This window comes from Fomitiporia mediterranea (assembly GCF_000271605.1).
Source record: "Fomitiporia mediterranea MF3/22 unplaced genomic scaffold FOMMEscaffold_5, whole genome shotgun sequence".
In the NCBI taxonomy this organism is placed as follows: Eukaryota; Fungi; Basidiomycota; class Agaricomycetes; order Hymenochaetales; family Hymenochaetaceae; genus Fomitiporia; species Fomitiporia mediterranea.
Genome location: NW_006760390.1, coordinates 1,056,940 through 1,081,084, shown reverse-complemented (window position 1 = coordinate 1,081,084; position 24,145 = coordinate 1,056,940). Strand labels below are relative to the sequence as shown.

Genomic DNA, 24,145 nt, shown 5'->3' with positions numbered 1-24,145 from the left:
AGGCGTATGAGGTTGGTGGAGTGTGTATTTAGATGCTCCTAATAGTTCTTTGCCAAAATGTAAACCTACCACATGAATAAAATCAGTAATCGCAGAATTGCCTTGAGCCTTGATCGGTGTAATCTGCGATCATGTCTTTGTCACGTGCGTTCCTCTTGGAATGTACTGCTCCGTGCTAAAATCTGCATAGTAATCGTACTCTTGCTCTGCAAATATCTCACTATTATTGAGGACTTAGTGAGACCTCGTTTCGACCGTATTTTTTGGCGTTACTGACGAAACATCTCCATAGTGGCTGAGGCAGACGGCTCAAGGACAGAGACGGAGGAGGATGCTGGAATCGACCTGTCGCTTCTGAAAGAACTGGGAAGGAGCTCTTTGGTCAATGCCCTCAATTCTGTATGTAGTATAATCGACGCAACTCTGAAATGCAAGCAGTGATAATCAGACATGCGTTGTAGGTGAGCGGCGTCAAAACGCTCGTGCTTGATCCATCCATTGCTGGACCGCTGGGATTGCTCACTGAGGTGTCCCTACTGAAGGTAACGTTATGAGTCTGTACTTCGACTCGGAGCTATGCTCAAGTGCATTAGCACCATGGCGTGGATAAAATGTTCTGGTTAGAAGCAGGACCTCTATCGTCAAGTACAACGAATGTGGTATATCTAACACGTCCGAAAATCAAATGGATTAAGATAATTGCAGGTCAGTTTGTTACTGAAGTTTAGCCTGCATGCCTCTAAGTGACGAAAGATCAAATCAAGCGCCATGCCCGTGAAGGGAAGCAGCATGTATACACGCTTTTCCTCGTTCCACGGACGTCTACGCTCGTAACGCGTGTTCTAGAGGAGGAAGGCGTCTTGGGCGAAGTCAACGTTTCCGCCTTCAATATGCAATTCATACCCATTGCGGACGACGTCGTATCCTTGGAACATGAGAACGCCTTCAAAGAGATTTGGGTTGTACGTATGAATGCATGGTGCAATTGTTCTCGTATATTAATGAATGGAATGTGCCTAGGACGGAGACGAAACTATTGTTTATGACTCTGCGCAAGCACTCGTGACTTTCCAGAGGGTATACGGGAAATTTCCACGAATCGTTGGGAAGGGAAATTGTGCTGGCGTGAGCTTCGTTCTTTCTCGGTTGATGTGCAGACCTTCAGAGCTCACAGCCGTATGAAAGCGCCTTACGGGTCTGCTTTCCCGGCACCTAGAACAAGCGACCAGAGATTCTGCATCAGAAACTCTGCTTAACTCTTCGGACAAGCTCGACTCTCTTATTATTTTAGATCGACGAGTGGACATGATAACACCAATGATAACCCAGCTGACGTATCAAGGATTAATCGACGAAGAGCTTGGGATTAAAAACTGCATGTTTCATACCACTTCTTCACTATATATTAATACTTACGAAGATGCGTCTAGCTCATGTCGAACTCCCGGTCTCAATTGTGACTCCTCCGAATCCACAGGGAGCTTCTAACCCTCCGAACACCAGTACGCCCGCTGCATCCTCGCTGGTGAAGGAACCGAAAAAGAAATACCATCTCAATGCATCCTCTGATCCGCTATTCGGCGAATTGAGAGATCTGAATTTCTCATCGGTAGGGAAGACGTTGAATAAACATGCTCGAAGGCTGGACGAAGATTATAAGGTATATGCTTCCTTGCCGTGTTGTTCGCGCTTCTCACACCAAGACTTTCAGAGCAGATTGCAAGCGAAAACCGTTGCTCAACTGCGAGACTTCGTAGGAAAGCTGAGCGGTTTACAGATAGATCACCAGAGTCTGCGTTTGCGTGAGTTCCGTAACATGCCTACAGAGCTATTATCGCTTAACTTGTTCATATTTTGCAGATACTGGCTTGTCCGAATTACTCGTACCTGTGACAAGGACTGTGCGATTTCTGAAAGTATTGGAAATTCAGCAAAGTGCGTACAAGTTTCCTATACTCGCTTCACGATTGATCATTTAGCGACCTTCCACATCAGACCTTCTTTCCTCTTATGAAATCTCGACCCAGATCTCTGCTATCGAAGATTTGATAGCACAAGGCGAAAGCATACAAATGGTTCTGCGACTTCTTTGTCTAGCAAGCATAGTCAACGGCGGTATTAAGAATAAGGTTCTTGAAAACCTTAAGCGGGAGATACTTCAGGTGGGAAGCTGTCTTTTATGGCAAGTTCTTGGTCTTACCGAGTCAATATGACTTCTTAAAGGCTTACGGCTATGAGTACCTTCCTCTCATATTATCATTGTCTTCCCCACCTCTGGGTCTCATCCTCACGAATCCCATTCCGAGTTCGTCCGCATCATTATCAGCGCTGAAAATCCCCTACCCTTCATTGCGAAAGTCATTGCGCCTAGTAGCAGAAGACGAGCACGAAAATCCGGACGAACCGGCGGATATCAGTTATGTATACTCTGGTTATGCACCATTGAGCATTAGGCTCGTGCAATGCGTGGTGCAGAAGGGAGGTGTGCTCAGTGTCCCTGGTTCAAGTGATGGTGGGGATGGTGCAAAGAAGGGCAAGTCATCAGCACTAAATAAAGCGAGGGCGCACCCTATCTTAGGTTGGAAGGGGTTTGAAGATGTGCTGGAGAGCCTGTCTGGAGAGACCATCGACGTATTTCAAGCTGGTCAGAATGTACGCGGTTCCGATGCTATCCACAGCCTTTCCTTAGGTACGGGTAAGTCAATGTCCGGATGGAGCTGTACAAAAGTCATGATGCTCACTTATCATTATCAGGAGAAAGAACGTCAACGTCTGTTGTATTCTTCCTGGGCGGATGCACCTATACTGAGATTGCGGCTTTACGGCTGATCAGCCGACAGATTCAGGGTGAGCAATGTTTCCTATGCTTCATCAATCCTACATCGCCCATAGGTTGATGCTTGTCCTAGGCCGTCGAATTTTAATAGCGACGACGGGCATTATCAGTGGCTCATCGCTCATAACTGGAATGGCCAGTGGGTTGGAGGGAGATGTGGCAGGCAAGGGTGCCGTACCTTCGTAGAAGGGTAACTGCTGTGACAGAAGGGCCTTCTGGAATCATCAGACCAAGACGATTGGCACTGCAGTTAACTTTGCTTTGCTTATGTGTATGATTGGACCGTGGCAACAGTAAACTGCGGAGTTGATTCCCAATAGTGGGAACAAAGAAGAGGTGACCAGTGTCATTTTCGTACGATATTCTAGATCGCCATTCACAATGGAAGTACCGCATATTGGCACGGTACTTGGAAAATGACCTATCATTGGCGATCTGCATGCAAAGAAGTTCGAATTATCTTTATGGGACCAAGAATACCTTATATGGAAATGAGAGTGACTGAGAATATTCTTCAGGAATACGAAGTTTGATGCTATGAACGCCACCGTGTCCTGTTCAGCACAAATGTTTCTCTCAAGGCGGACATCCGTGACGTTGCGCTTCTTGTCAGCCCCAGTCCCTCTCGACATGTACCGTGTTTGTGCGTGGCCCCTTCCATGAAGTAGGGTGCCAAAAGAAGCAAGAGATGTAAATGATCTGACTGAGAAGGCCCATCTTGTGGATTGTATTAACAGGACAATGCCGAGCTACGTAACTCGTGCTGAAAATCGGCGCAAAAGGATGGCCAGGTCAGGCAGGAGGCTCAATGCAAAATTGTATTCAGATTACGCCTGAGTATATTCTCGCATGGATGTCATTTGTATGGTACTCGACAGGGGACCTGTCCGAGGTCCACCGCACATCTCCACGACCGAACGCTCCGTCTCCAGTATCTGGCTGACGTCTCGCACCTTCAGGCCTGTTCGAGTCTGGCTTGTGATCGCAGCCCGAATATGCACGAGACTCCAACATTCTACGAGCATGAATAAATATTTGGTGGCCTAGTTGGACAAAACCAGTGATCGGGGACCTTGGTTCGCGTGACCAATATTCAAAGCCAGTTGCCCGCTTAAGAGGTATCTCGTACAGTCAGATCTGAACCAAAAGCTCCGCCAAAAGGAAAAGTACGCGCTACATCTCCTCTTTCTCCAACCACCATCATCCCCATCTTCAACTCCCCCCTTCAAACCACCTTACTGCCCTTTAGTAAGTCCCCTCCACAAGTTTTCCGTGCCACTTACTCATTGTTCCCCCGTCGATTTGGCGCGTTCGACGCGTCCTTAGGCTGAACTAGCCAACACACTCGACACGTGCGTTTACGCGCATCTGACGCGTTTTTCGCGCTCTGACAGGCTCCTCCCACCTTTAACACAGTCATCTGAAACATGGTTAAGAAAGCTGCTGGTGCTGAAAAGCCCGCCCGCAAGAGCAAGCGCCGTTTCATTAGTTCTCAATATTGAATTTCTGTGCTAAACTAGCGTCTTATTCAGCCAAGTCTGTTGGTGGAACAAAGAAGGGAAAGGTCTCTCCCTACAATAAGTTCATGAAGGAAGAGCTTGCTCGTCTCAAGGAGTCCGATCCCGACATGAAGCACCCAGAGAGGTCATTTTCTCTCTCATCCTACGTGTCTCCATGCGTAAACTGATTATGCGACATTCCAGGTTCAAGATAGCAGCCACTAACTGGGCTAAAGCGAAGGAGAATCCAAAGAACGCCAAGTAACGCCTCGCGTTGTTTTATTCACTCCCGATGTCGACCGATACTGCATCCTTATCTACGTGTATGTAGAGATCACCTTTTTGTCCTGCAAATGACATTACTCACAGTTAAACAGTAATTTCGGTGTTCTCTCAGGGACAGTGATGAACTTTCCCTTATTTTATGTCTTTGCTCCGTCGCGCATTTCGATCTTCTGCTGTCGTTTATTTACCCCATTCGTTGCAACTTCTTAAAGTGCTATCGGTTCATGTTCAACGTGTTTTATTTCATGTATGCACCTGTATTGAATGTCATTACTGGCTCGCTTTCTTTATAGTATGTTTATGTGGCTTGACATTGGAGTGGCCTATTTAGGCATAAACATTGGGCGTTTGTGCTCATCTGAACACGAGGCTCACAAGTGCGATCTGCGAGCCAGAAGCGAGAAAACTCTTGCACCAGAAGGAACTGTTGAGGTTCTCTAGCGAACTGGAAGTTGATTAAAAGTGACGCTTCTCTGATACAAGCCATACATCCTACGGCGGCTTAACAGTCTAGAGGGCTGCCGTGCCACCATGCAAAGGTCTAGGCAGATAAAGGGGAAGGGGCATTGCACGGCACCGCATAGAACAAGAGTCAAGAGTGTCGAAATGCATGTGTCCCCCCTGGATCGACGTGGGCAAGTGATGATGCCAGAAATAATTGCGAGAAGGGTGATTGGGAGAAAGCTGCCGAGCTTGAATAGATGGGCTATATGCGTCGGTCCGTCTCGGATATTGCGCTCCGCGCTGACAAGGGAAAAGAGGGAATCCATGAGAGTGAGAATAAGTGCACAAATTATGGACAAGGACAATAATATGGCAGCTGGAAGTGATAATTGCTGATATCCGATGAGAAGATCGACGGTGTCAGCGCAGTGCGGCAAGAAGCATGCTATTCATAGACCATCGCAAGCGCTCGTCGGGAAAAAGATTGAGGTGGTCAACTTGCTCAATCCGCGGAAGCCCCTATGGATACGTCGACGTAGCCGTGCGGTGCCACGAGTCTCTCGAGCCTGTCCCATAGCTTGTGACCAAATGCGTGCATACACACAGAAAAGTATATTGATGATATATACACATGATTGCATTTGGAAGTTACAAAAATAATACCCCTGAAACACAAGAAATGAACAGATAATGGCTTCCTTGTAGAGCCCTGGAGCGTTGACATCACTCGAATTACCTGAGCGAGCAAGAGCCGTCATTGACCTTGCAGTGCCCCAAGCTTACCCTGCTAGGTCTGCGTGCAGGACTGAGAGGCGTGAAGCAGGACAAGAGAGAAGACGGATAGGAATGGGGAATGATAATGATTAAAAGGGACTATGAGCGTGGAAAACGGAAGCCATATGCAGCACCGCATATAGCTGCCTCTGAGACTGCCCTTTCGTGCTTGCTGACCATGTCCCTGTCTGCTTAACACGAACGTCATTCATAAATATCTCCTACTGCGTTGCCCCCTCCCTCGCCTCTCTTGCCTTACTCCAAGTCCTAGTCGCTCGTCGACAACCCGGGTGTCTCTTCACCGGTTGGCTTGGAAGTGATTTGCAATACAGCCGAGACGGCGGCACACCGTGACGCCATGAGTTGCGGGCGTGTCATCGATGGCGACGAGCCCCTCTTCGATTTTGATGCCATTGAGGGCCTTGAAGGCAACGACCCGGCAACCTTGGACACATGCATGAGTGCACACACCATGCCCGCCGAGCTCTTCGACATGTCCTTCATCCCTCAACTCGCCCACCTCGACCTATCGTCCTTCTCCGCGGCATCGACACCCGCGGAAGTAGTTGACTTTATCTTTAGGGCTCAGGAGCCCGACTCGTACGAGTATTTTGAGGACAGTGGCGACTTGTGTGCCTTCAAAGACAAGGGCAAGGCGGTATCTAGGCCAGTAGACATCGTTCCGCGAGACAGCTCCATGACCCCGCGTTTTGATTTGTTTTCATTTAATGGCGGCACATCGGGTCCCAGCAAACAAAGCCGCCGTTCACTCCGCGCATCGTCATCCGTCTCACCCCCTCAATCCCCTGATTATTTTGCCTTTTCTCCGATGAGCGACGTCCGGCAAGGCTCTGCGGCAGCTAGTTACGCGACGGATATCACAACTCCGGGATCCTCATTTCCTGATGCACAGCAGCTCAAGTCGGATCTCTCGCATGAGTCGGAGGACGTTGGAAAGGGAAAGTCGCGCGCTGAACCACCGTCATTACCTCCCCTTTTGTTCAGTCCAACAGAATTTTCGCGAGGGGAGACGAATTGGCCGATTGAGATCGGTCATTCTCCGGTGAATGCAGTCTCTTCGTCCAGTCATGCTTCACCGACGGTCGTCGATTTCCCGGCAAGTCCCACACCTCCGTTGGGCTCGGGTGCCTCAACTCCCATTTACAAATGTGCATCTCGCCATCGTTCATTTCCATCTTTAACTACAGATTCTCCACGACGCTTTGCAACACGACAGCCTCGCAGGTCAAAGTTAAGTCTAATCAGTGGCAAGCGCCCGAGCAACTTAGCTCGCAAGTTACTATCGAGGAACGATGTTTTTGAGCCGGAATATATCGTCCCTTCAAACACCCCTATTCAAGAAACAGAACGCATTCTTTATTCTAGTCTTTCTGCACCGTCCACACCTTGCATCTCTCGTTCCTTTGCTATTTCAGATGCATATGCGATATCCGCCCTCCGCGTTGGAGGTTCCTCGCCAAGTCTCTTTGAATGTATGCTACCTAAAGAGATAAAGTTGGAGGTCTTTCATACTCTGCTCCGCCTGCATGAGGTGGACGGCGAAACACTGCAGAAGTCTTCTGGCTGGACAGCCTTGAAGGCGTCTCAGAAGGAGCATCGCTGGATTGGCAAGGAGAAAGGAATTGTTGAACTGATTCGGCTTAGCAGGGTAAGAGTTTCTTAATATGGTTATTAAAGTGTTAGATGTAGCTAACTTCCGATAGGTGTCCAAATCATGGCAAAGTCTTGTCTTCGATGGTCAGCTTTGGCACGACCTCAACCTCAAGGCATTTCCGAATATACCGATACATATGTTGCGCCATCTGGCGGTATCTTCGGGATCGTTCATTCGGACCGTGGACTTGACTGGTCATACACAACTCACAGCGGCGTCTTTCTTGGAACTCACGAATTCTTTTTGTATCTCAAATACCCTCCCTGGTGAAACCATGTCGGTCACCCAGCTAACCAGTATTAACCTTTCTGGTTGTTCTGGTATCACTACCCGTGTATTGCATGATCTGATCACACGATCACCACTCCTGGACAAAGTCAATGTCAGAGGCTTATCTGCAGTGACTAATGAGACGTGCAAATTACTCGGTACTCATTGTCCCGTCCTCTCTTCCATTGATCTTAGCCGCTGTCATGGCATGGACGCGTACGGTGTCTTGTCGTTCTTTGCTCCGCACAGCGAGTACCGAACAGTCCTAATGCTGAGGCGCCTTCGCCTGGCCGGTCTCAAGCGTGCTGGTGACAGGCTTCTTTCGGTGCTTGGACGTTATGCTCCGAACCTCGAGATTCTTGATCTCAGCGGCGCACGCGAGCTGCATAATACAGCTATAGAAGCTTTTGTGACATGCGCTGAAGATGGAGACTCTTCACAAGAAGTCCTGCTGACTTCTCGGGAGGCTGGACGTGATCCTGGTGATCCCACGAAGTACCGACGCCGTGTCACGAAGCTTCGCCATCTCTCGCTTTCGTATTGTCCCTTGCTTACCGACCACGCATGCTCGCACCTGGCTTATGCAGTGCCGCAGTTGGAGTTCCTCGAGCTTGCCGGTGTTGGAGCTGAGCTTAAGGATGATGGTTTAGTTCGTTTACTGAATACCACCCCGCTTATTCGTCGCCTTGATCTTGATGAGGCGTGCGAGCTCACGGATGCAACATTGGCCGTTCTGACACCACGAATATTTGAGGAGGAACCGACGAACGTGCAAAGATTGGCGCCAGGTTCGCAACTTGAGGTTTTGAATCTATCCTATGCGGTCCAGCTGTCAAACGATGCGATCCTCGCACTGGTTCGTAACTGTACGCGTCTCGTGCATATCGAGTTGGATAGCACACGGGTCAGTGGTAATAGTGTCAAGGAATTTGTTCGTTTATCGCGAAAGCGAGAGGCAGTGGACGCGGAGATCGTAGTGGTCGATTGTCGTCATGTCGGTGACAGCGCTGTGAAAGAGCTCCATGGGACGACGCGCACGCGGAAAGGCTGGCGTGCGTGGGAAGCACAACACTTGCATTATCTCGATGCACGGGATGACGAAGGACTCGGAGTTGGGACGGACGAATGTGATGAGAAACGGGTGGCGTTGAAGTCATTTTACCAGTGGCAGACGGTGGATGCTGTCGAGGCTGCGCGCGAGAAGCGACGCAAGTCGAAGAAGAATGGCCGCGGAGAAGAGGAAGTCGCTTTTACGAGACGCTCATCTTCAAAGTGGTGGTCGCCAGGTTCGAGACGAGGATCTGGCTCAGCGTCACCCGTCACCTGGACTGGGGATAGAGAAAGAGAAGGTTGTATCATAATGTAAATCGTCATTTTAGGTATGTAAACAAGATCTGTGGCAACAAATTGTGATTGAAGTGTAGCAGTGTATGTTGGTTGTATTCATTTTATTTTTTCCTTTTCTTGACTAAGCCTGTTGTTTGTAACTTTATGTATTCTATTTTTCACGACCCTGTAACGCTGCACATATGTATGATAAAACGGACTTATTGCGGACAGCGAAATTATAGAGCTAGATTGTACGAGATCGAGGAAAGCAGTAAAATGACTTGAAATATGGAATACATAGGTAAACGGAGCTATGATCTAGTCTTTCGTTTCGATTTTGCTTCCTTGCGACGTTCTGATTCGTGCATCCTCCTCCTACGATCTTCGACATCAAGGAAGCGACCCCCAACGTCCTTGAAAATCGTTGCAGGACGACCTGGTGCCGAGGCAACGACGACGGTCTTCTCAAGAGGCAATTTAGCAAGTCCGTCTTTCGCCTTCTCTCCAGTAAGTAGCGTAACGTCAGATTTAGCCTCACGGGCCTCTTGACGAGCCGCCCTGGCTTTCTCTTTGGCTTCTTCAAGTGCACGAGGAACGACCAAGTCCTACGAAGGATCAATGATAAGCAGCGGAATTACAGTATTGGAATCACAACAAGTGCACACGTACCTCTTCTTCAACAACAGGTTCCCAGAACAGACGTTGGTACCGATCACGAGCATGATCATCCGCCTCGTCCTGGTCTTGAGAATCAGCGAACGTTACGTCTTTGCGCGATTCAGGTACGGATCCCATAATAAGCTCTTCAGATCGTAGTATTTGCTCCATGCCTGCTTGAAATCCGGTTTGGAGTTCCTTTCCCTATTAAATGAATAATTAATCATTGGCAAACGGGGTAGGTTTTTGTAGAGAAGAGGAAGTCCATCAGATGGGGTTGAAAACGGTATAACCATAAGTGTGCTTAGCACTCATGTCTTTTCCCGCGAATGATAAAATATAGTTTCATCGCCGAGGATTGAAAGGAAAATTCACGAACCTAGTTGTTTTAGACGAAGCAAAGGCCAGACATACGTCATGTAATGTATCATTCTGCAAGGAAATAGCACGTACCTCCTATAAATGAGAAGTACAGTCAGTACGAGTTACCAAAGAGCGACAATTATAGAGACAGAGGGAGATCAGAAAGCCATGCATGTTAAAAGGTTTTTAACCATGTAGGTGTCTTAAAGACTAATCGATTTTTGGCTCATCATAGATTTTACAGAGCGCGAAAAACTTATTCGAAGAGGATAGACTTACTTTTAGCCAACTTTTCTCCATCCCTTTCAGACGTAGAATGGCATCTACACGTTTCAAGCTGATACCCAATGCAGCAGATAGGACGCGGACGTTAAATCTTTCAGGATCCTGCATGAAACGTTCGTACATGTGCTCTTTCGTCCTATTCGAAATTGGTGGAGGAGGTTTGAAGGAAGGATTCATCGGGAATGGCTAGCATTAAATAGGCGTTAGAGCAGAATATAACGTCTGAAAACGCGGACAAGTAACGAACATATTTTTTCCCTAACCAGTTCGGGCCGTGTTTTGGCGATTTGTACTCGAGACCAGGACCAGTAAGCCATTTGTCGACATCATCACCGACTGACCTTCGAGGTAGACGGATCCCTCGAGAAAAGACTCGCTGAACACAAGGGACGTCTAAGCGAGGCCGTCGTGCAAGTGCAGACATTTGTGAAGTGTGAGCTGCGCGAGTTTATAATTTTATGGTTACCCTGACACGTGCCATAGTTTAGGGTCGGTCTTTTTTGGTCCCGAAATTCCATTACTCTATTCTGGGGATTAGACTGTGACTGACTGATGAACCAAGAGCAGCTTTTCTCCCTGCTGCAGAGCTTTGCGTCGCTGGTACCTACGAAAGATATTGGGTGGCCAACGTCTGCATCGGCGGATGAAATACAAGAATTCTTGATCCAACGCTTTATCTCTTCTGCGCATTTCCAATCTTATACTCCCGCTGAAAATTACCAGAAATCTTTCTGGAAATGGGTTATCACGAATCTCGAAGAACAAGACGAAGAAGTCAACGAAGAGATATATTTGCATTACTTATCGCTGCTGGATAGAGAATCGACGTAAATCTTCAATGTTGCAGCGCTGGATTAGCATTCATTATTTCTCTCAGATCTGTCTCCGCCTCAATCCAGCCTCCGTCGCCATCTTATATTACCTACATTTGGAGAGATGATTCTCAAGGAACGGATAGACATCCATCGGGATCGGTGCTTGATAGCTGCCGTAGCTGCACACTGTTTGAATCTCGAACTACCGTTGAAAGTGGAACAACTGGCCTAAGGACATGGACAGCGAGCTTCGTCCTTGCCGATTACTTAGTTTCGAATTGGAGTGAGCAATATCAGTTCGTATCGATAATACATAATCAAATTCAAATGCAGGTGTGTTAAAGTCATCGCGTATATTTGAGCTTGGATCTGGCGCTGGCTTCCTGGGCATTATAATAGCTCAATTGCAAAAGGAAGATCTTAAACAACCAGACCATGGCGTTCAGGCGTACTTGTGTCTAAGCGATTTGAATGAAAATGTCCTCGCTCGCTGTGAACAGAATGTTAGACTACCTTGCAGTAAGACAAAGCTCTCGTTTTTCATGTTCTGGCTGAGACTCAATGATGTTATAGATGGCGTGTCATCTCACCCGGGATTACATTTCAAAGCGCTGGACTGGTCTGACGCTTTGGATAAATCTCGTAGGACCGATTTGTCCGCACTACTTGTGGAGGTAAATGCAGACTTGATTCTCGGCGCAGACGTGGTTCGCAGTTTCCATACATCGTCTCTATTCCTCGGCTCTTCGACCTAATGATGCTTTTAGGTGTATGACGTCACTATCATACCCTCACTAGTAGCGACGTTGCATTTAGCTCTGACTTGGATTTCACTAGAAGGAGAGCCATCATCGCAGCGACACTTCGAAACGAAAATACACTCAGCTCGTTTACGGATGAAGTACGAGAAGCGAAGCTTTGTATAGAAGAGATAGATATCCGTCAGGATGGATTGTCAACTTGTTTCCTACGTAATCAGCCTGACAGAATTGGAGAGAACAACAATCATGTAAAGATATTCGTTATTACGAATAGGGTTAATCCATAACCTTGTATCCACATCCAAACGGATTACGCTACAGCGATTTACAGCTCTTTAACTAGCAAAGCAGAAGTCCATACGTTCATTACCCTTATCCTTCGTATTCTCGAGATATTCCTTTCGTTCCTAAGGGAGACAATAATTAATGTGTTCGATCCACTCTCTGGAGGCTGCTGCGTACCTCCGCTGTCCAGGAGCTCCATATCCTTACACGCCGGTTATTCAACATGCGGTAGAATAGGAACGTTATGGCGTAAAGGCAAATGTTCATGCAGCAAATGGCGATGAGGTCTCTATTTCCGCGCTTGTCTGAGCCAAGTATTAGCTTTGTGAGTACCGTTGAAATAGCAAGTGCTCACATAGAGGCTATGAATAGTCGAGTCAGCAACGGATGAATAACCTTCAGTACTTTGTATGCCACTCACTTTGTCGTCCGCTCGATAAATGTTCGCCTGTAAGAATATAGATAGGTGAATATATTCCAACCTCTTGACAAACTATACGTACTATAATAATCCCGCCGGCCTTCAAAGCATCACATTCATCAATATGACTTTGAGTCAATACAATGCAGTAATTACCTGCACAAACATATTGTAGCATGACGCAGAGATCGTACGAGCGCGTACACTGTTTGAGTTTCTTGACGCCCATGCTACTTGTATCGGGTGGACATATGGATAGCCTGGAAAGCGTTAGCCACGGTATTCCTATACTTATGAGCTAGACGGACCTGTAATTAGTGTTACCTGATAGCATATCAAATTAGAAGCACATTCATCCAAAGAATAGAGAGGGCATTCTTACCACTGCGAAGTATATCCAAGGTGACGTCTGCTCCGTAAACGTATACAGTGCAATGAGCAATGGCAAAGCCCAAAATTGAAGCAAAACCGTCGCAAGCACCCTGCTATTGACCATTTCGCTGAAGTAAGCGGCAAGTATCATAGTTGTTAGACCAATGAAAGTCGATGGGATAGTCAGTAGATTCGTCTGTGTTGTGGTAAAGCCGAGGTTGCGAAGAGAAAGTGTTAGGTAGACTTGTGGAGGGCCCGTAGGAACTATCGGGTTATAAGAACAGGTTAATTTATAGCACCGTGCACTTGGTAACAAATACTTACTCTGATGTGTGATACCAAGTGCATAAATTGGCCACAATCTCCAATCACAGAGGGCCTCAAATATTTGACGCATGGAAAGTCCCTGACGATTGTGCATGTCGGACTTCGACGGGTCGTCTCGAAGTACCCTGAGCGATTAGTTAGCTAACGCAAATACATAAGCTCTCAAGGCAGTGTTCATTACCTGTTGACGATAATAGTCTCTTCCCTAGACACATAAGAAAACACAGTAAGCACTGGTAACCTTCAAAGTATCTCATTTCCAACACACCTAACAGTGAACCAGCCCTTGGGCCTAAACCATGCCTTCGTCTGCGTCGGACCAGGTGGGAGAAGGAAAAACGAGAGTAAACCAATCGTTAAAGTCAAACAGCCCTCAATAAGGAATAAGTATCGCCACCCGGCCTGGCCAGCAACACCTCGCATCTGCAAAATTCCCGTCGCAAGAAAAGAGCTGACAATATCCGTTATATATCCCGCGACCCAGAAATAGGCCATCCTAATCGGCACTAAGACGGAAGTCAAACATTAAGCTTTGCGATGGGGAAAATAAAACGTATCACAGTGTGGTACTTACGTTCCCTCTTTGTGTAAAAGTAGGATAAATACAGAACAATATCGGGGATGAAGCCTCCCTGGAGAAAGCCAAGAAGACACCTGCAAGCACACGTTAAGTTAAGCGGGCAGCTGACAGATGCAGTGGCTCTTCACCTGGTAGCAAGGAATGACGCACGACCAGACAGGCGATACTGGCTGACTGCGACGACGCTCCAAACTGTAATCTAGATACATACAATCAAAATATTATCACCAAAATTTCCTTGTCAGTATGTATTCACCTGAGTTGGGATCCACCGATCAGGACCAACTCGCTTCGAAACCAATTGAGAAGGGAGTTCCGCAATGAGGAAGCATAGACGAAACAACGAGTTCCCAAGGTTGAAGTCATCAGTAGACAATCCAAGATCGTCCAAGAAGTTGTCCGAGTTGGCATTCGAAATGTTTCCGCGATCAAAGTCGAGTGCGAGATACCTATTCTTAATTAACAACCGAAATAATATGGGAAATAGAGTATATTTGATACATCGCACCTATAAGAAGAGCAAGAGAGCGAGATAAGCAAGCGGTGTTAATGAACTTGGGAAGAAGTAGAACTTACATGCCCAAAGCATTATACGTAAGTCGACCTTTCGGACAATTTTCTAATTCGTACAGCGGTGTTAACGCTCTGATGACAGTGAGGCGACCATTGTTCTTAACGCCGACCTTCTCTTCTCGCCAGGTCCACCTAGCGTCGGGATCAAATCTGTGAGCATTCTCATAGGCTGCAGGAGGCCGATAGACTTCAAGCGTAGTAGGGTCATCAAAGACAGACGGCTGAGTGGCAATACTATCTAGATCAAGCCTGGAAGGCCGGAAGACTTTATCCCAGAAAGGTCGATGGTCTTCTTCTAGAGGTATTCCCAGAGGCAGTATTTCCTTGACACCTTCACCGAGTTTGCCAAGCGTAGAGTCCTTATCGTCAATACCATATTTGAGTTGTTCGTCGAGAGATCCAGAAGCAGAGGTTGAGTTAGCCATCTAGAGAGTAGTTCCCCTTGAAGGTACCGCTTGCTGAACGATACAAATACCATCTCTTATCAGTCTCGAGCACGAGTCTCGAAATCTTACTGGAAGGATGTTAATCTGCCGACGTTTCTTCTTCACCTTAAGAAGCAACCAGGTAGCATGATAGGGCCACTTGCGGTGTTCCTTGTACAATGGTGCAATCCTTGCGAACCCTATCGCGCCAAGTGCTTATTTAAATGGTGAGAATGAATTTGTCAATACCGTCTAAATGCCATCAACTATCTCATACATTTCCTAACCGGGTGTGCCATTCTATTCGATTCACACGTACGATACACCACATGACTTACTTCACCGCCTGGGCATACCACGTCCGCGGCCTCGTAATGCGCGTGCAGCAGTGCCTGCCGGCGCTTTTGGTCCAGGATTCGGCTGGGAAGATAGAAGGTAAAAATAGATTAGCAATCGTTCTTATACTTTCGTACTGCAGAGACGAAAATTTTGTTTGACGTACCGCTTCGCTCTGTGGGTTGCGGACAGTCTCGTCCACGCTAAGCACCAAGCAGGCAGCTTCCGTCGCGCTGCTGATTTCGTTCACCTTTACAAGACTTGGTTCCCAAACGAATGCTTCCATGTTGTTCCGTACGCCATCGAGGCCATCGACATCGACGCCGGCCCAAAGCTCACCCTTTGCATGCCTCATACGGAGCTTATTGAGTACGTCCGTTGAGTCGAGACCGGCATTGTCGGAAATCTGGCGAGGGATGATTTCGAGAGCGTGAGCGAAGGCTGTCATGATAAGTTGCATCTTTCCGGGAATGGTCAGAGCGTATTTTCGAATGTACGCTGATACATCCATCTGGAAAAGAGTGAGATACGAATTTACGAAGACAGTATTGGTACACTAACCTCAACTGCACCACCTCCTGCGACAACTTCCCCGTTGCGCATAGCGCGTTTAACAACCATTATTGCATCGTGTAAACTCCGTTCGACCTCTTCGATGAATTGTTCCGCGCCGCCTCTAAGCAATAACGTGCACGTCTTTGCCTTCGGGCATTCTTCGAAGATGTTGTATCTCTCTCCTCCAACCTGTCGCTCCTCAAAGCGACCACAGGTACCAAGGTGTTCGCGAGTGATGCCTGAACATGTTGACTGTACCGAACCTCCTACAGCTTGAACGACTCGACGGAGGTCAGTAGCGGGAACGCGACCTGCACAGAAGATGTCACGATCCGCGAACCATTGTGTCGCGAGATCACCGATTGGAAGTTTGCTGAGGACAACATTTGCACCGGTTTTCTCAATAGCCCCGAGTTTACGGTATATGATTTCCCATTCTGCATCCACGATCGCCTGGTACTCCGAAACTTGCTCAACGCGTACCTCCGCGTTATCTTTCTCAGCCTTGAGTTCGAGCTCTACATTTAGACACAGGACCACAGGGTTTTTGAAAGATTTGGGTTGCTGCTCAGCACCAGCATACGTAAAGGTCTTCTTGAAAGACACTCCGCGAATTAGCAATGAGTCCTGCATGCCCCCGCCGGGAATTTTTTTGATCCCAATAAGGGACTCATCCAAGTCATTTTCGTCAAGGCATTGTACAGCATCGACAACCATGTTTGAGAAGAAAGGTTTCTCGGAATGGATCAATTTTGATGACATTGATGTTGAGGCGCATTTGAGAAGCAATGATCGGAATTTTCTGGGAATAAACTCGTTCGGTAACAATCTTACATCTGAATGAATGGCGACATACTCTGGATCCGACTTGTCAACCGTGACTTGAATTTCTTTTATACGTTCGATTGCCTAAACATGTTTAATCAATATCTGGTCCAAATTGAAAAAAAGTTCATGTATTTACCATTTGCGCCGCTTTACGGAAGCCCTTGGTAATAATATGTGGGCTAACGCCTTCCTCAACGAAGCCTCGTACTTCTTTCAACAACTGAGCAGCCAGTAGAACGACACTCGTAGTGCCATCTCCTACTTCCGCATCTTGAGCACGTGCAATATCGACCAAAGTCCGCGCTGCAGGGTGAACAATGTCAAGCAACTTCATAATAGTAGCACCGTCGTTGGTGATCTGTGCTTCGCCACGATCATTGACGATGAGCTTGTCCATTCCGCGTGGACCCAACGTTGATGACAGGGTATCTGCGATGGCAAGGCATGCTGAAATATTCGACAGTAACTGGGGTTTGCCTTGCGAGGTGTCAGTGCCCTCTCGCAGGAGCACCACAGTTGGTTGCTGCATAAGTATTAATATGATTAGACTCTGAATGGGATAGTAATAAGCAATTGGATACCATAGGTAGTGGCCTCTGCATTTTGTTTGGCGATTTCTGCTGGATGAAGAATTTGGACGAGTGTAAGCTGTACGCGTCTCTCTTTAGACGCGTTTTCCACGAAGTTCTCTTTCTCACGCTTTCTTCAATGGTACGTCCATCTGCCATTATTTCTTTACAAAGCTCATGCATATTTTCTTTCTTCGACAAGTCTTCCGAACTTAGATATACGGCAAACACTCAACTAGAGCATTGTGAGCAAAATTTCATATTTCAGTTCATCACGTAGCTGACTATTACGGGACCAGTGCATGCTCGGTATACAGGAACCGGTGAGTTTCATACTATGACTCAAATTATGCGCCCGCGCTCTGACCATACGGTACAGGCCATGCCGATATGACGAAGTAGTACGTATACTACTCCACTTGAGGCGTGTTAGAGAAACTAACAGGCCTGATGCTGCAGTGAATGGTTGACACACCAGCACAGGGATACTTGTGCATCGATAGTCGGGCACCCTACACTAGCATCATATTTGGCAATTGCTGACGGGGAGAGCATTGGGAGGGTCAAGTTTGAGATGACAGAGGTGTGTGATGCTGGTGGGGTCGAAAGGGATATATTTTTCTCATCTGGTATTCATTCTAGCGAATGCTGCAACCCTGTGGACCACCGCCTGCGAAGGACGAGGACTGAGTGCTCCCACTTGTCAGTTGTGTGGCAGTTGTGTGCTGCGTATGTCTGTCTTGAATGAATTACGTGGGACGCGCGCCGGGAGAGAGGAGACTTAAATGAGGACGCCAACACAGCGGGTGTTTGTCATTGGCGGGAGCAATATTCCGTTTCACCCGATCGGCCCGTGGGATAGCGTGTGCCACATTCCGTTCAATTAATCATGCGCATATAGACAGGCCTTGTATTTCTACCTACACTGTGCTCGATAATTCGCAATAAATACTCAAAAAATATGATGTATCTGAACATTGCCAGGGGGATCTGCTAGAGAAAGGGAAAGAAATGGAGAGAGAAAGTTTCGAGGACGGTTGTGGAGAGGTACGTTACGGAAAAGGATGCCATCAGACGGATTTGATTGAGAAGTCTCCCCCCAAGTGTTCCATGGACTCCCAATGCACAGCCGCTCAATCTCCTTTCCCTCGTCCACTACGTCTCCTGCGACTCTCATCCCTCCACCAGCGACGCCTGTCTGCATCGTCGCGAACCGACGCCAGTGTGCTGCCCTGATCTGCGCTCATTCGCGGAACATTCGTCTGGACTAGAACGGTCTCGCGTCACTCCCCACTTCGGCTCCTGCTGCTTGTGCTTGTTTTTTTTTACCTCGCTGCTGCACTTGCTATCTTCAGCAGTTCTAGCCACTATCACAGTTCAGACGTTACTTGGGCCACGCAACTGATTTATAGATAAAAGCCACGTTCGGCGTTGCCGACCACCGCTTTCGCCACGCTATAAACAGCCTCATTTGCATGGACTCATGTCCTCGACGACTATTTCATCTCGCCCTCGAAGGCGATCTTTGTGGGCCGCACCGTCCTCTCTCTCAACCCCCTCTCTTGCTCTAGAGGACAACAAACCTTCGCGCACTTCGCGCCGCTTTTCTACCTTACGAGAACCCCTCCAGAGGCCGTCCTCTTCCTCGTCGCGCAGTTCCATCTACGACAGCAATTCACGTTCCCGATCATTTTCCCGAGGCTCGAGATTATTGGAGGATACAGTCACATCCGAGTCTGACAAGAGGATGTCGTTTATTGATTTCGGGGAGCGTTCCCCAGGTGGATTTCTTGGGTCGTTGAAGGAGCGAATGAACAGGAAGAAATCCGCGCCATTGCTCAGGAATTCACTGCTAGTCCCAACCCCGCCTTCCGACGAAGATTCCTGGATGTTCAGGTCCACGCCACCTCGCAAAGCTAGTCGCCGGTCGCGACTCAGTACGGTCATGGACGACACGGTAAAAGCGATAGACGTGGACGTGCATCCCGCGCTCAGTTTCAGGGAGGAGCGAAAGCTTACTGTTATGCCGGAAGAGATTGTGGATGGTACGGGTTATGGGATTCGTGAAGCACGAAAGGCTTCCGTAACAGAGTCGGAACTCGGGGAAGGCGTGGACCTTTCAACAGCCGCATACCTACCCTTGCCTTTGAGGAGCAAGGACTGCATGTTCTTACATTCATATCCACACTCAGAGGCCCCATACATGCAGAACTACAACAAGGTCGCATTGTATAAGTGAGTATCTCTCACCGAAGAATTAAACTACTATTCTCATATTTTTTACAGTGATTTATACTTCCATCTTCTTCTCCGTCGTCTCAACCCCACAGGGTCACCTAGTTTCCGTGATTACCCGTATCCCCCACAGGACGTTCTTGACCTTGGTTGTGGTCAAGGTACTTGGGCGCAAGAGGCTGCGGCCGCCTGGGCAGAGTCCGGTACCCGGATCGTGGGATATGATCTCGTTGATCTCGTCAGCGACATTGCAAGACCACCTCCAAACACGACTTGGAGAAGGGGCAACTTGTGCGTCCTATTTTGAGTCTATCAGGCACAATTCAACTGACGGTGTTTGATATTCACAGTGTTGCATACCGCTTACCATTCAAATCTGGGAGTTTCAATCTCGTACGGCTATCCAATCTGACCGAGGCTGTACCTCAAAGCCGATGGGAACATGTGCTCATTGAAGTACGACGAGTATTAAGGCCAAACGGTGAGTATCTCCTTTAAACGTTTGAATATAGAAGTTGTTTTACTGAACATAGCTTTCGTGTTGGATTAGGTCGAGTGGAGATCATCGACGATGAAATGATATTTCCTTACCTCGAACGGGTTCCCAAACCTTCTGATAGTCGAATGACGTCTGACAGCGGTTCGCACAAGTCTCATGCTAGTTGGGGTTCTGACCTATGGAAACCGTCCGACGAGACAGACGAGGCTCGACCGTCTGAAGCAGAAGAGTCTTCTTTCCTTGACCTCGATGCGGTAGGGGATCGAAGCAGCGTGGGCTCGGCCCCAGGCTTGTGTCGAGATGATTCACCATCTGAAGAAAGCTCCGATTGTCCTCCAACTCCAACAGGAGTCGTTAGTGTCCACGGTCTCGAGACATCACTCGATTCTGATGACCCTACGACTCCACGCAGTAATCCAGTAACTCCCAATTCACTCTGCAGAGAGGTCGAGTCAATTTACCATACGATGGTGGAAGGAGTATACCGAGTGGATTGTCGGCCAGGCGACTTCCTTGAATTCTTGCTTCGGAAAATCTTTGGACCATCCGGAAAAGCGAGAACGATGCAGGACTTTCAGCTCTCACTTCTAGACTCGTCAATGCATGACCTCCTCGTCAAAACGAGGCATGTAGATTCCATGCAAGACAGACGATCAAAGAAGCTCTTCAAATCAGATCGTGATGGCAAGAGGTTTGATAGAAACAAGGAGATTTTGGACAGGGTTGCAGTGTCGCAGAGCAAAAGCAAAGCACTACGTGTGCTTGGTGCTGATGGGCCAACCACACCGACATACGATCCAGTCAGCACGAATGTCTCTGACGAAGGGGACTTCGACGATGAACCGTCCGTCGTACGGCGACCGTCAATGCGCCCACGAGCGCCTTCTGGAATTCAAGTTTACGCTTTCCCTAACTCTTCCCCTCGACCTTCAAGCTCATCCTCTGCGATATCAGAAGCAAAGAGTCGTCAATGGCCGACCGGGTTATTCATTTTCCCGGATCAATTCCTGGAGACGACTCCATCGGAATTAGAGCGATATTTGTTCAAACACATCGATGTATTGCTCAGCTCCAAAGCCGCTCTGGACGACTTCGTTCTAAATCTCCGCGACGAAAACGGCAATAGCATCATCGAAGAAGACGAGTGGTATGATATTCTCTGGGAATACGAGCGCTCACGCCGGGAGCGGTTTAACTTACCCGATGCCGGAGGTCAATTCGATGATGGAGATGACGAGGAATGTGATGTGTCAACTCTATTGAAGGAACCTCCACGGCATCCTCGCACGATCATACCGGCTGTGGCGGCGGTTATCAACAATCAAAGTCGTTTGCACAAGAAGGCATCCGAGAACCCCACGCTCGTGCGACGGATTCGAGTCTTTGAAGCTTACAAGATCAAACCATCACTCCCAGCCTAACGTATCTTTATACTTATACGCTCTTTTTTCAAATGTCTTTTTTGGGATTTCACACATTCTATCTCAATTCAGATTTCTCATAATTTCTTAAAATCATCTGATCATCACTCATTCTTATTATTATCTTGCATACCTTTCTTTGTGGCACTTACAATCCTTTTGTACGGACTTCACTGTTTCGGATGTGGTTGGTTTTGTTTTCTGTATTTGTATCCTTTGGATTACTCATTGGTTTACAGTATTGTTGGATTGTTTGGATGTGGAAGGTGTAACTTGTTGATTGTAACTCTTTGCTGCTTCTGCTGTCTTCATCGTTGCTTTCATACTGTTTTCACAAATGTAACTAAGTAGCTAACAGCTTATAATTTGCAATTGAATTTTGATTATTTCTCATCTATCAACGAAAGTATGATAAATGCAACGTTCTGCGTGTGTACTTTACATCCAAGAATAAATCTGGGTTGTACTTAGATCAAGAATACATGCAGCCCTTGTTGGAAGAAGAAGAAATCTGAGTCTTGTTCGGCGAAGTTCGTATCTACTATCCTTTAACCTTCTTCAGTTTTGATTTCGATTCCTTTTTGGGAGCATCGGGGTCAGAGTTGGCTCGACTGTCTGCTGCAGCGTCGGTATCAATAGCTGATGTAGTTTTCTTTTTCTTTTTCCCCTTCTTGGGCTTGTCGTTCGGACTTGGTGTAGGAGCATCTTCGTTGGCTATAGTTGTCAAATAGTGAGAATTTTATATGAGAACTTCTAATGAAAGCAGCTTACGGCCAAATGGATCCATTGGACGTTTTCGTTTCTTCCTCTTATGTGATTCGGGTTGTACCTCGCTAAGTTCCTGAGCTGTCTGAGTGACCTCGGCCTCCAGGTTAACGACCTCCTTTCCCTTCCCCTTCTTTACTGTTACTTCGCTAATCTTTTCCTCAGTAACATCGTCAATAACCTCTAAATTAGGTTCTTCACTATCGGATTCTTCTGCGAGTCTTCGTTGGTACTCTTCTCTTTCGCGCATTTTGTCTGTTACGCGGATGGGTGCGTGTGCTGATGTCGATGGTGGTGATTGTTGTGACGGTGCGTTCGAAGGTCCAGCTTCGCTTGCCTTTGGCTGAGCTGCAGCGGTGGCACTTTGTCGAGCTTCGGAAATTGCGTGTTTGATGAAACGTCCAGCGGCAGCTTTGTCGACCTCTGTCGTTCTCTCTGGAATACCAAACAATTTAAGTCAGCTGGCTGTGAGGAAGTATTGATTGATGTAATGTACTTTTGTTGGACTCCTCTGCATCCTTGATTTTACCAAAATATTGACGAACCCGGTCCTAAGGCGTTATTTATATGTTTAATTCATCGTGGAACGAATAGAAAATGAGTTATTCGTACAAGTTCAGCAACGACTGGATGCGTCTTTGGATCTATACCTCTTGTCTTCAAATATACTAGAGTACAAGTAAGTCAAGAGCTTTACATGCACAATACACGCGGCACTGCCATTACGCACTAAAGACGAGGTCATTTATAAGATATGGTAATACGACTTGAAGTTTTGCCTGTTGCAGGGTATCCAACGAGCTAAGTGTATCTGGCAAGGGCTTGGAGAGTAACGGCTCCAGTGTCTTTTCCAATTCGTCTAGTGAGTGAGATAAAGCATTGACTTTGGCAATTTGCTTCTTCATGTTCGCAGACATCCTGGATGGTGGAGGAGACCAACTTGGGCGTGACTGTTTAAGGAAAGAGCAATGAGGCAAATTTCGCCCGTGACAGAGTAGTAACAATCGCGTTTACGCGTCTCCCAGCGTCTTCCCCGCTTCTTTCATTACCAACAATGTCGCAGAGCCCACAAAGCCTGTCCTTATTCTTGTCAAATCCTAAGGACGATGCTGAAAGGGAAGCCGTACTTAACAACTCTTTAAGGGCTCAGAATGATGCTGTAACTTGCTAATAGGATGCATGTATTCTGACCGGGGTAAAATTAGAATGTGTTCAGAACACGAGCGACGCAGAAATAAATGCTAATTGACACTGATTCAGAATTACTGCACTGGGGAAAGCGAGCTTGCAACTTCCTCCACCAAGTCCTCGCAGCGACGCTGTATCAATGTTTGAAGAAATGGAACCCGAAAGTAATACCTCTTTTGAATCTTATTTACAGATGAAGCAAAAGATTGTACAGATTATTCAGCCTGCTCCCATCATAAAACACTAGTACTCTGGCTATTATCTGGGCTTGATACTGGTTTAAGTCTAAGGGAGGACAATCTAAGAAAACAAAAGTAAATACAATTGTCAGACTGACTAATATGAGAGGATTTAGTATGTATTGTGACTTCTACTGTACCAGACAGATTACTTATTAAGTATATTAAAAGAATTTGGAAGGTTGCTCACTAATATTTTGAACTGGGTCTTAAAGCTTCTTGATCTTAGTATAATGTGTGTATATAATCTAGATAAGTACTAAGTAAATGTTTGGCAAGTATAATCAGTTTTAAAAGAAGTAGAATAGTAAATTATTCTGAAAAACCTTATTCTAGTACTAATATACTAGTCTCTTTGTTAATATGTATACTACTATCTGTCTTCCAGTACTGAACTCACACAGTAAACATAGCCCATCCATATGTCAGCAACAGTGTAGAGGGGACCTGAAGGCTCAGTAAGGGGAACCAGGCTACAACTATCCTACACAACAGAAATACAGAATGCAAGCACCAGAATGTAGTCAGAACTTG

At 47.0% G+C, this 24,145-nt stretch overlaps 10 protein-coding genes across 10 annotated transcripts; 6 read left to right on the top strand and 4 right to left on the bottom strand.

The window, feature by feature from the left end:
• Positions 1–300: 300 nt before the first annotated feature.
• On the top strand, positions 301–3,116 carry FOMMEDRAFT_167077 (Sec1-like protein). The gene is made up of 13 exons (XM_007265291.1): positions 301–399; positions 462–542; positions 594–705; positions 754–962; positions 1,021–1,125; positions 1,186–1,375; positions 1,431–1,660; positions 1,712–1,802; positions 1,861–1,935; positions 1,996–2,162; positions 2,224–2,695; positions 2,755–2,847; positions 2,910–3,116. The coding sequence occupies exons 3-13, from the start codon at positions 612–614 to the stop codon at positions 3,020–3,022; spliced, it is 1,839 nt and encodes a 612-aa protein (XP_007265353.1). The 5' UTR covers positions 301–399; positions 462–542; positions 594–611; the 3' UTR covers positions 3,023–3,116.
• Positions 3,117–4,263: 1,147 nt separating this feature from the next.
• On the top strand, positions 4,264–4,906 carry FOMMEDRAFT_167076 (uncharacterized protein; the record flags this gene model as incomplete). Its single annotated transcript, XM_007265290.1, has 4 exons — positions 4,264–4,315; positions 4,369–4,480; positions 4,540–4,658; positions 4,713–4,906. 3 exons carry the CDS (start codon positions 4,264–4,266, stop codon positions 4,598–4,600), a joined length of 225 nt encoding a protein of 74 aa, XP_007265352.1. The 3' UTR covers positions 4,601–4,658; positions 4,713–4,906.
• Positions 4,907–6,196: 1,290 nt separating this feature from the next.
• On the top strand, positions 6,197–9,149 carry FOMMEDRAFT_133134 (RNI-like protein; the record flags this gene model as incomplete). Its single annotated transcript, XM_007265289.1, has 2 exons — positions 6,197–7,507; positions 7,563–9,149. The coding sequence occupies 2 exons, from the start codon at positions 6,197–6,199 to the stop codon at positions 9,147–9,149; spliced, it is 2,898 nt and encodes a 965-aa protein (XP_007265351.1).
• A 274-nt stretch (positions 9,150–9,423) lies between these two features.
• On the bottom strand, positions 9,424–10,841 carry FOMMEDRAFT_154854 (uncharacterized protein; the record flags this gene model as incomplete). The annotated part of the gene is made up of 4 exons (XM_007265288.1): positions 9,424–9,717; positions 9,782–9,973; positions 10,412–10,603; positions 10,665–10,841. 4 exons carry the CDS (start codon positions 10,839–10,841, stop codon positions 9,424–9,426), a joined length of 855 nt encoding a protein of 284 aa, XP_007265350.1.
• Positions 10,842–10,969: 128 nt separating this feature from the next.
• On the top strand, positions 10,970–12,208 carry FOMMEDRAFT_167074 (uncharacterized protein; the record flags this gene model as incomplete). Its single annotated transcript, XM_007265287.1, has 5 exons — positions 10,970–11,244; positions 11,295–11,515; positions 11,566–11,751; positions 11,806–11,939; positions 12,000–12,208. 5 exons carry the CDS (start codon positions 10,970–10,972, stop codon positions 12,156–12,158), a joined length of 975 nt encoding a protein of 324 aa, XP_007265349.1. The 3' UTR covers positions 12,159–12,208.
• A 120-nt stretch (positions 12,209–12,328) lies between these two features.
• Positions 12,329–14,976, bottom strand: FOMMEDRAFT_105902 (MFS general substrate transporter; the record flags this gene model as incomplete). Its single annotated transcript, XM_007265286.1, has 16 exons — positions 12,329–12,400; positions 12,456–12,583; positions 12,696–12,726; positions 12,782–12,799; positions 12,856–12,959; positions 13,008–13,023; positions 13,082–13,335; positions 13,396–13,523; positions 13,580–13,603; positions 13,667–13,904; positions 13,973–14,052; positions 14,107–14,177; positions 14,235–14,427; positions 14,480–14,486; positions 14,555–14,597; positions 14,662–14,976. 16 exons carry the CDS (start codon positions 14,974–14,976, stop codon positions 12,329–12,331), a joined length of 1,722 nt encoding a protein of 573 aa, XP_007265348.1.
• Positions 14,977–15,202: 226 nt separating this feature from the next.
• Positions 15,203–17,332, bottom strand: FOMMEDRAFT_139902 (uncharacterized protein). The gene is made up of 6 exons (XM_007265285.1): positions 17,277–17,332; positions 16,832–17,218; positions 16,724–16,776; positions 15,874–16,669; positions 15,479–15,823; positions 15,203–15,396 (listed from the first exon to the last, which is right to left on the bottom strand). The coding sequence occupies exons 1-6, from the start codon at positions 17,295–17,297 to the stop codon at positions 15,316–15,318; spliced, it is 1,683 nt and encodes a 560-aa protein (XP_007265347.1). The 5' UTR covers positions 17,298–17,332; the 3' UTR covers positions 15,203–15,315.
• FOMMEDRAFT_167072 (SF3b10-domain-containing protein) lies at positions 17,320–18,207 on the top strand (the record flags this gene model as incomplete). The annotated part of the gene is made up of 6 exons (XM_007265284.1): positions 17,320–17,406; positions 17,467–17,509; positions 17,564–17,587; positions 17,644–17,665; positions 17,724–17,847; positions 17,907–18,207. The coding sequence occupies 6 exons, from the start codon at positions 17,320–17,322 to the stop codon at positions 17,952–17,954; spliced, it is 348 nt and encodes a 115-aa protein (XP_007265346.1). The 3' UTR covers positions 17,955–18,207.
• Positions 18,208–18,444: 237 nt separating this feature from the next.
• FOMMEDRAFT_19108 (uncharacterized protein) lies at positions 18,445–21,763 on the top strand. The gene is made up of 4 exons (XM_007265283.1): positions 18,445–19,499; positions 19,551–19,790; positions 19,850–19,980; positions 20,050–21,763. Exons 1-4 carry the CDS (start codon positions 18,748–18,750, stop codon positions 21,417–21,419), a joined length of 2,493 nt encoding a protein of 830 aa, XP_007265345.1. The 5' UTR covers positions 18,445–18,747; the 3' UTR covers positions 21,420–21,763.
• A 197-nt stretch (positions 21,764–21,960) lies between these two features.
• FOMMEDRAFT_167070 (C1D-domain-containing protein) lies at positions 21,961–23,127 on the bottom strand (the record flags this gene model as incomplete). The annotated part of the gene is made up of 5 exons (XM_007265282.1): positions 22,915–23,127; positions 22,797–22,852; positions 22,681–22,735; positions 22,191–22,619; positions 21,961–22,133 (listed from the first exon to the last, which is right to left on the bottom strand). The coding sequence occupies exons 1-5, from the start codon at positions 23,099–23,101 to the stop codon at positions 21,961–21,963; spliced, it is 900 nt and encodes a 299-aa protein (XP_007265344.1). The 5' UTR covers positions 23,102–23,127.
• Positions 23,128–24,145: the final 1,018 nt, after the last annotated feature.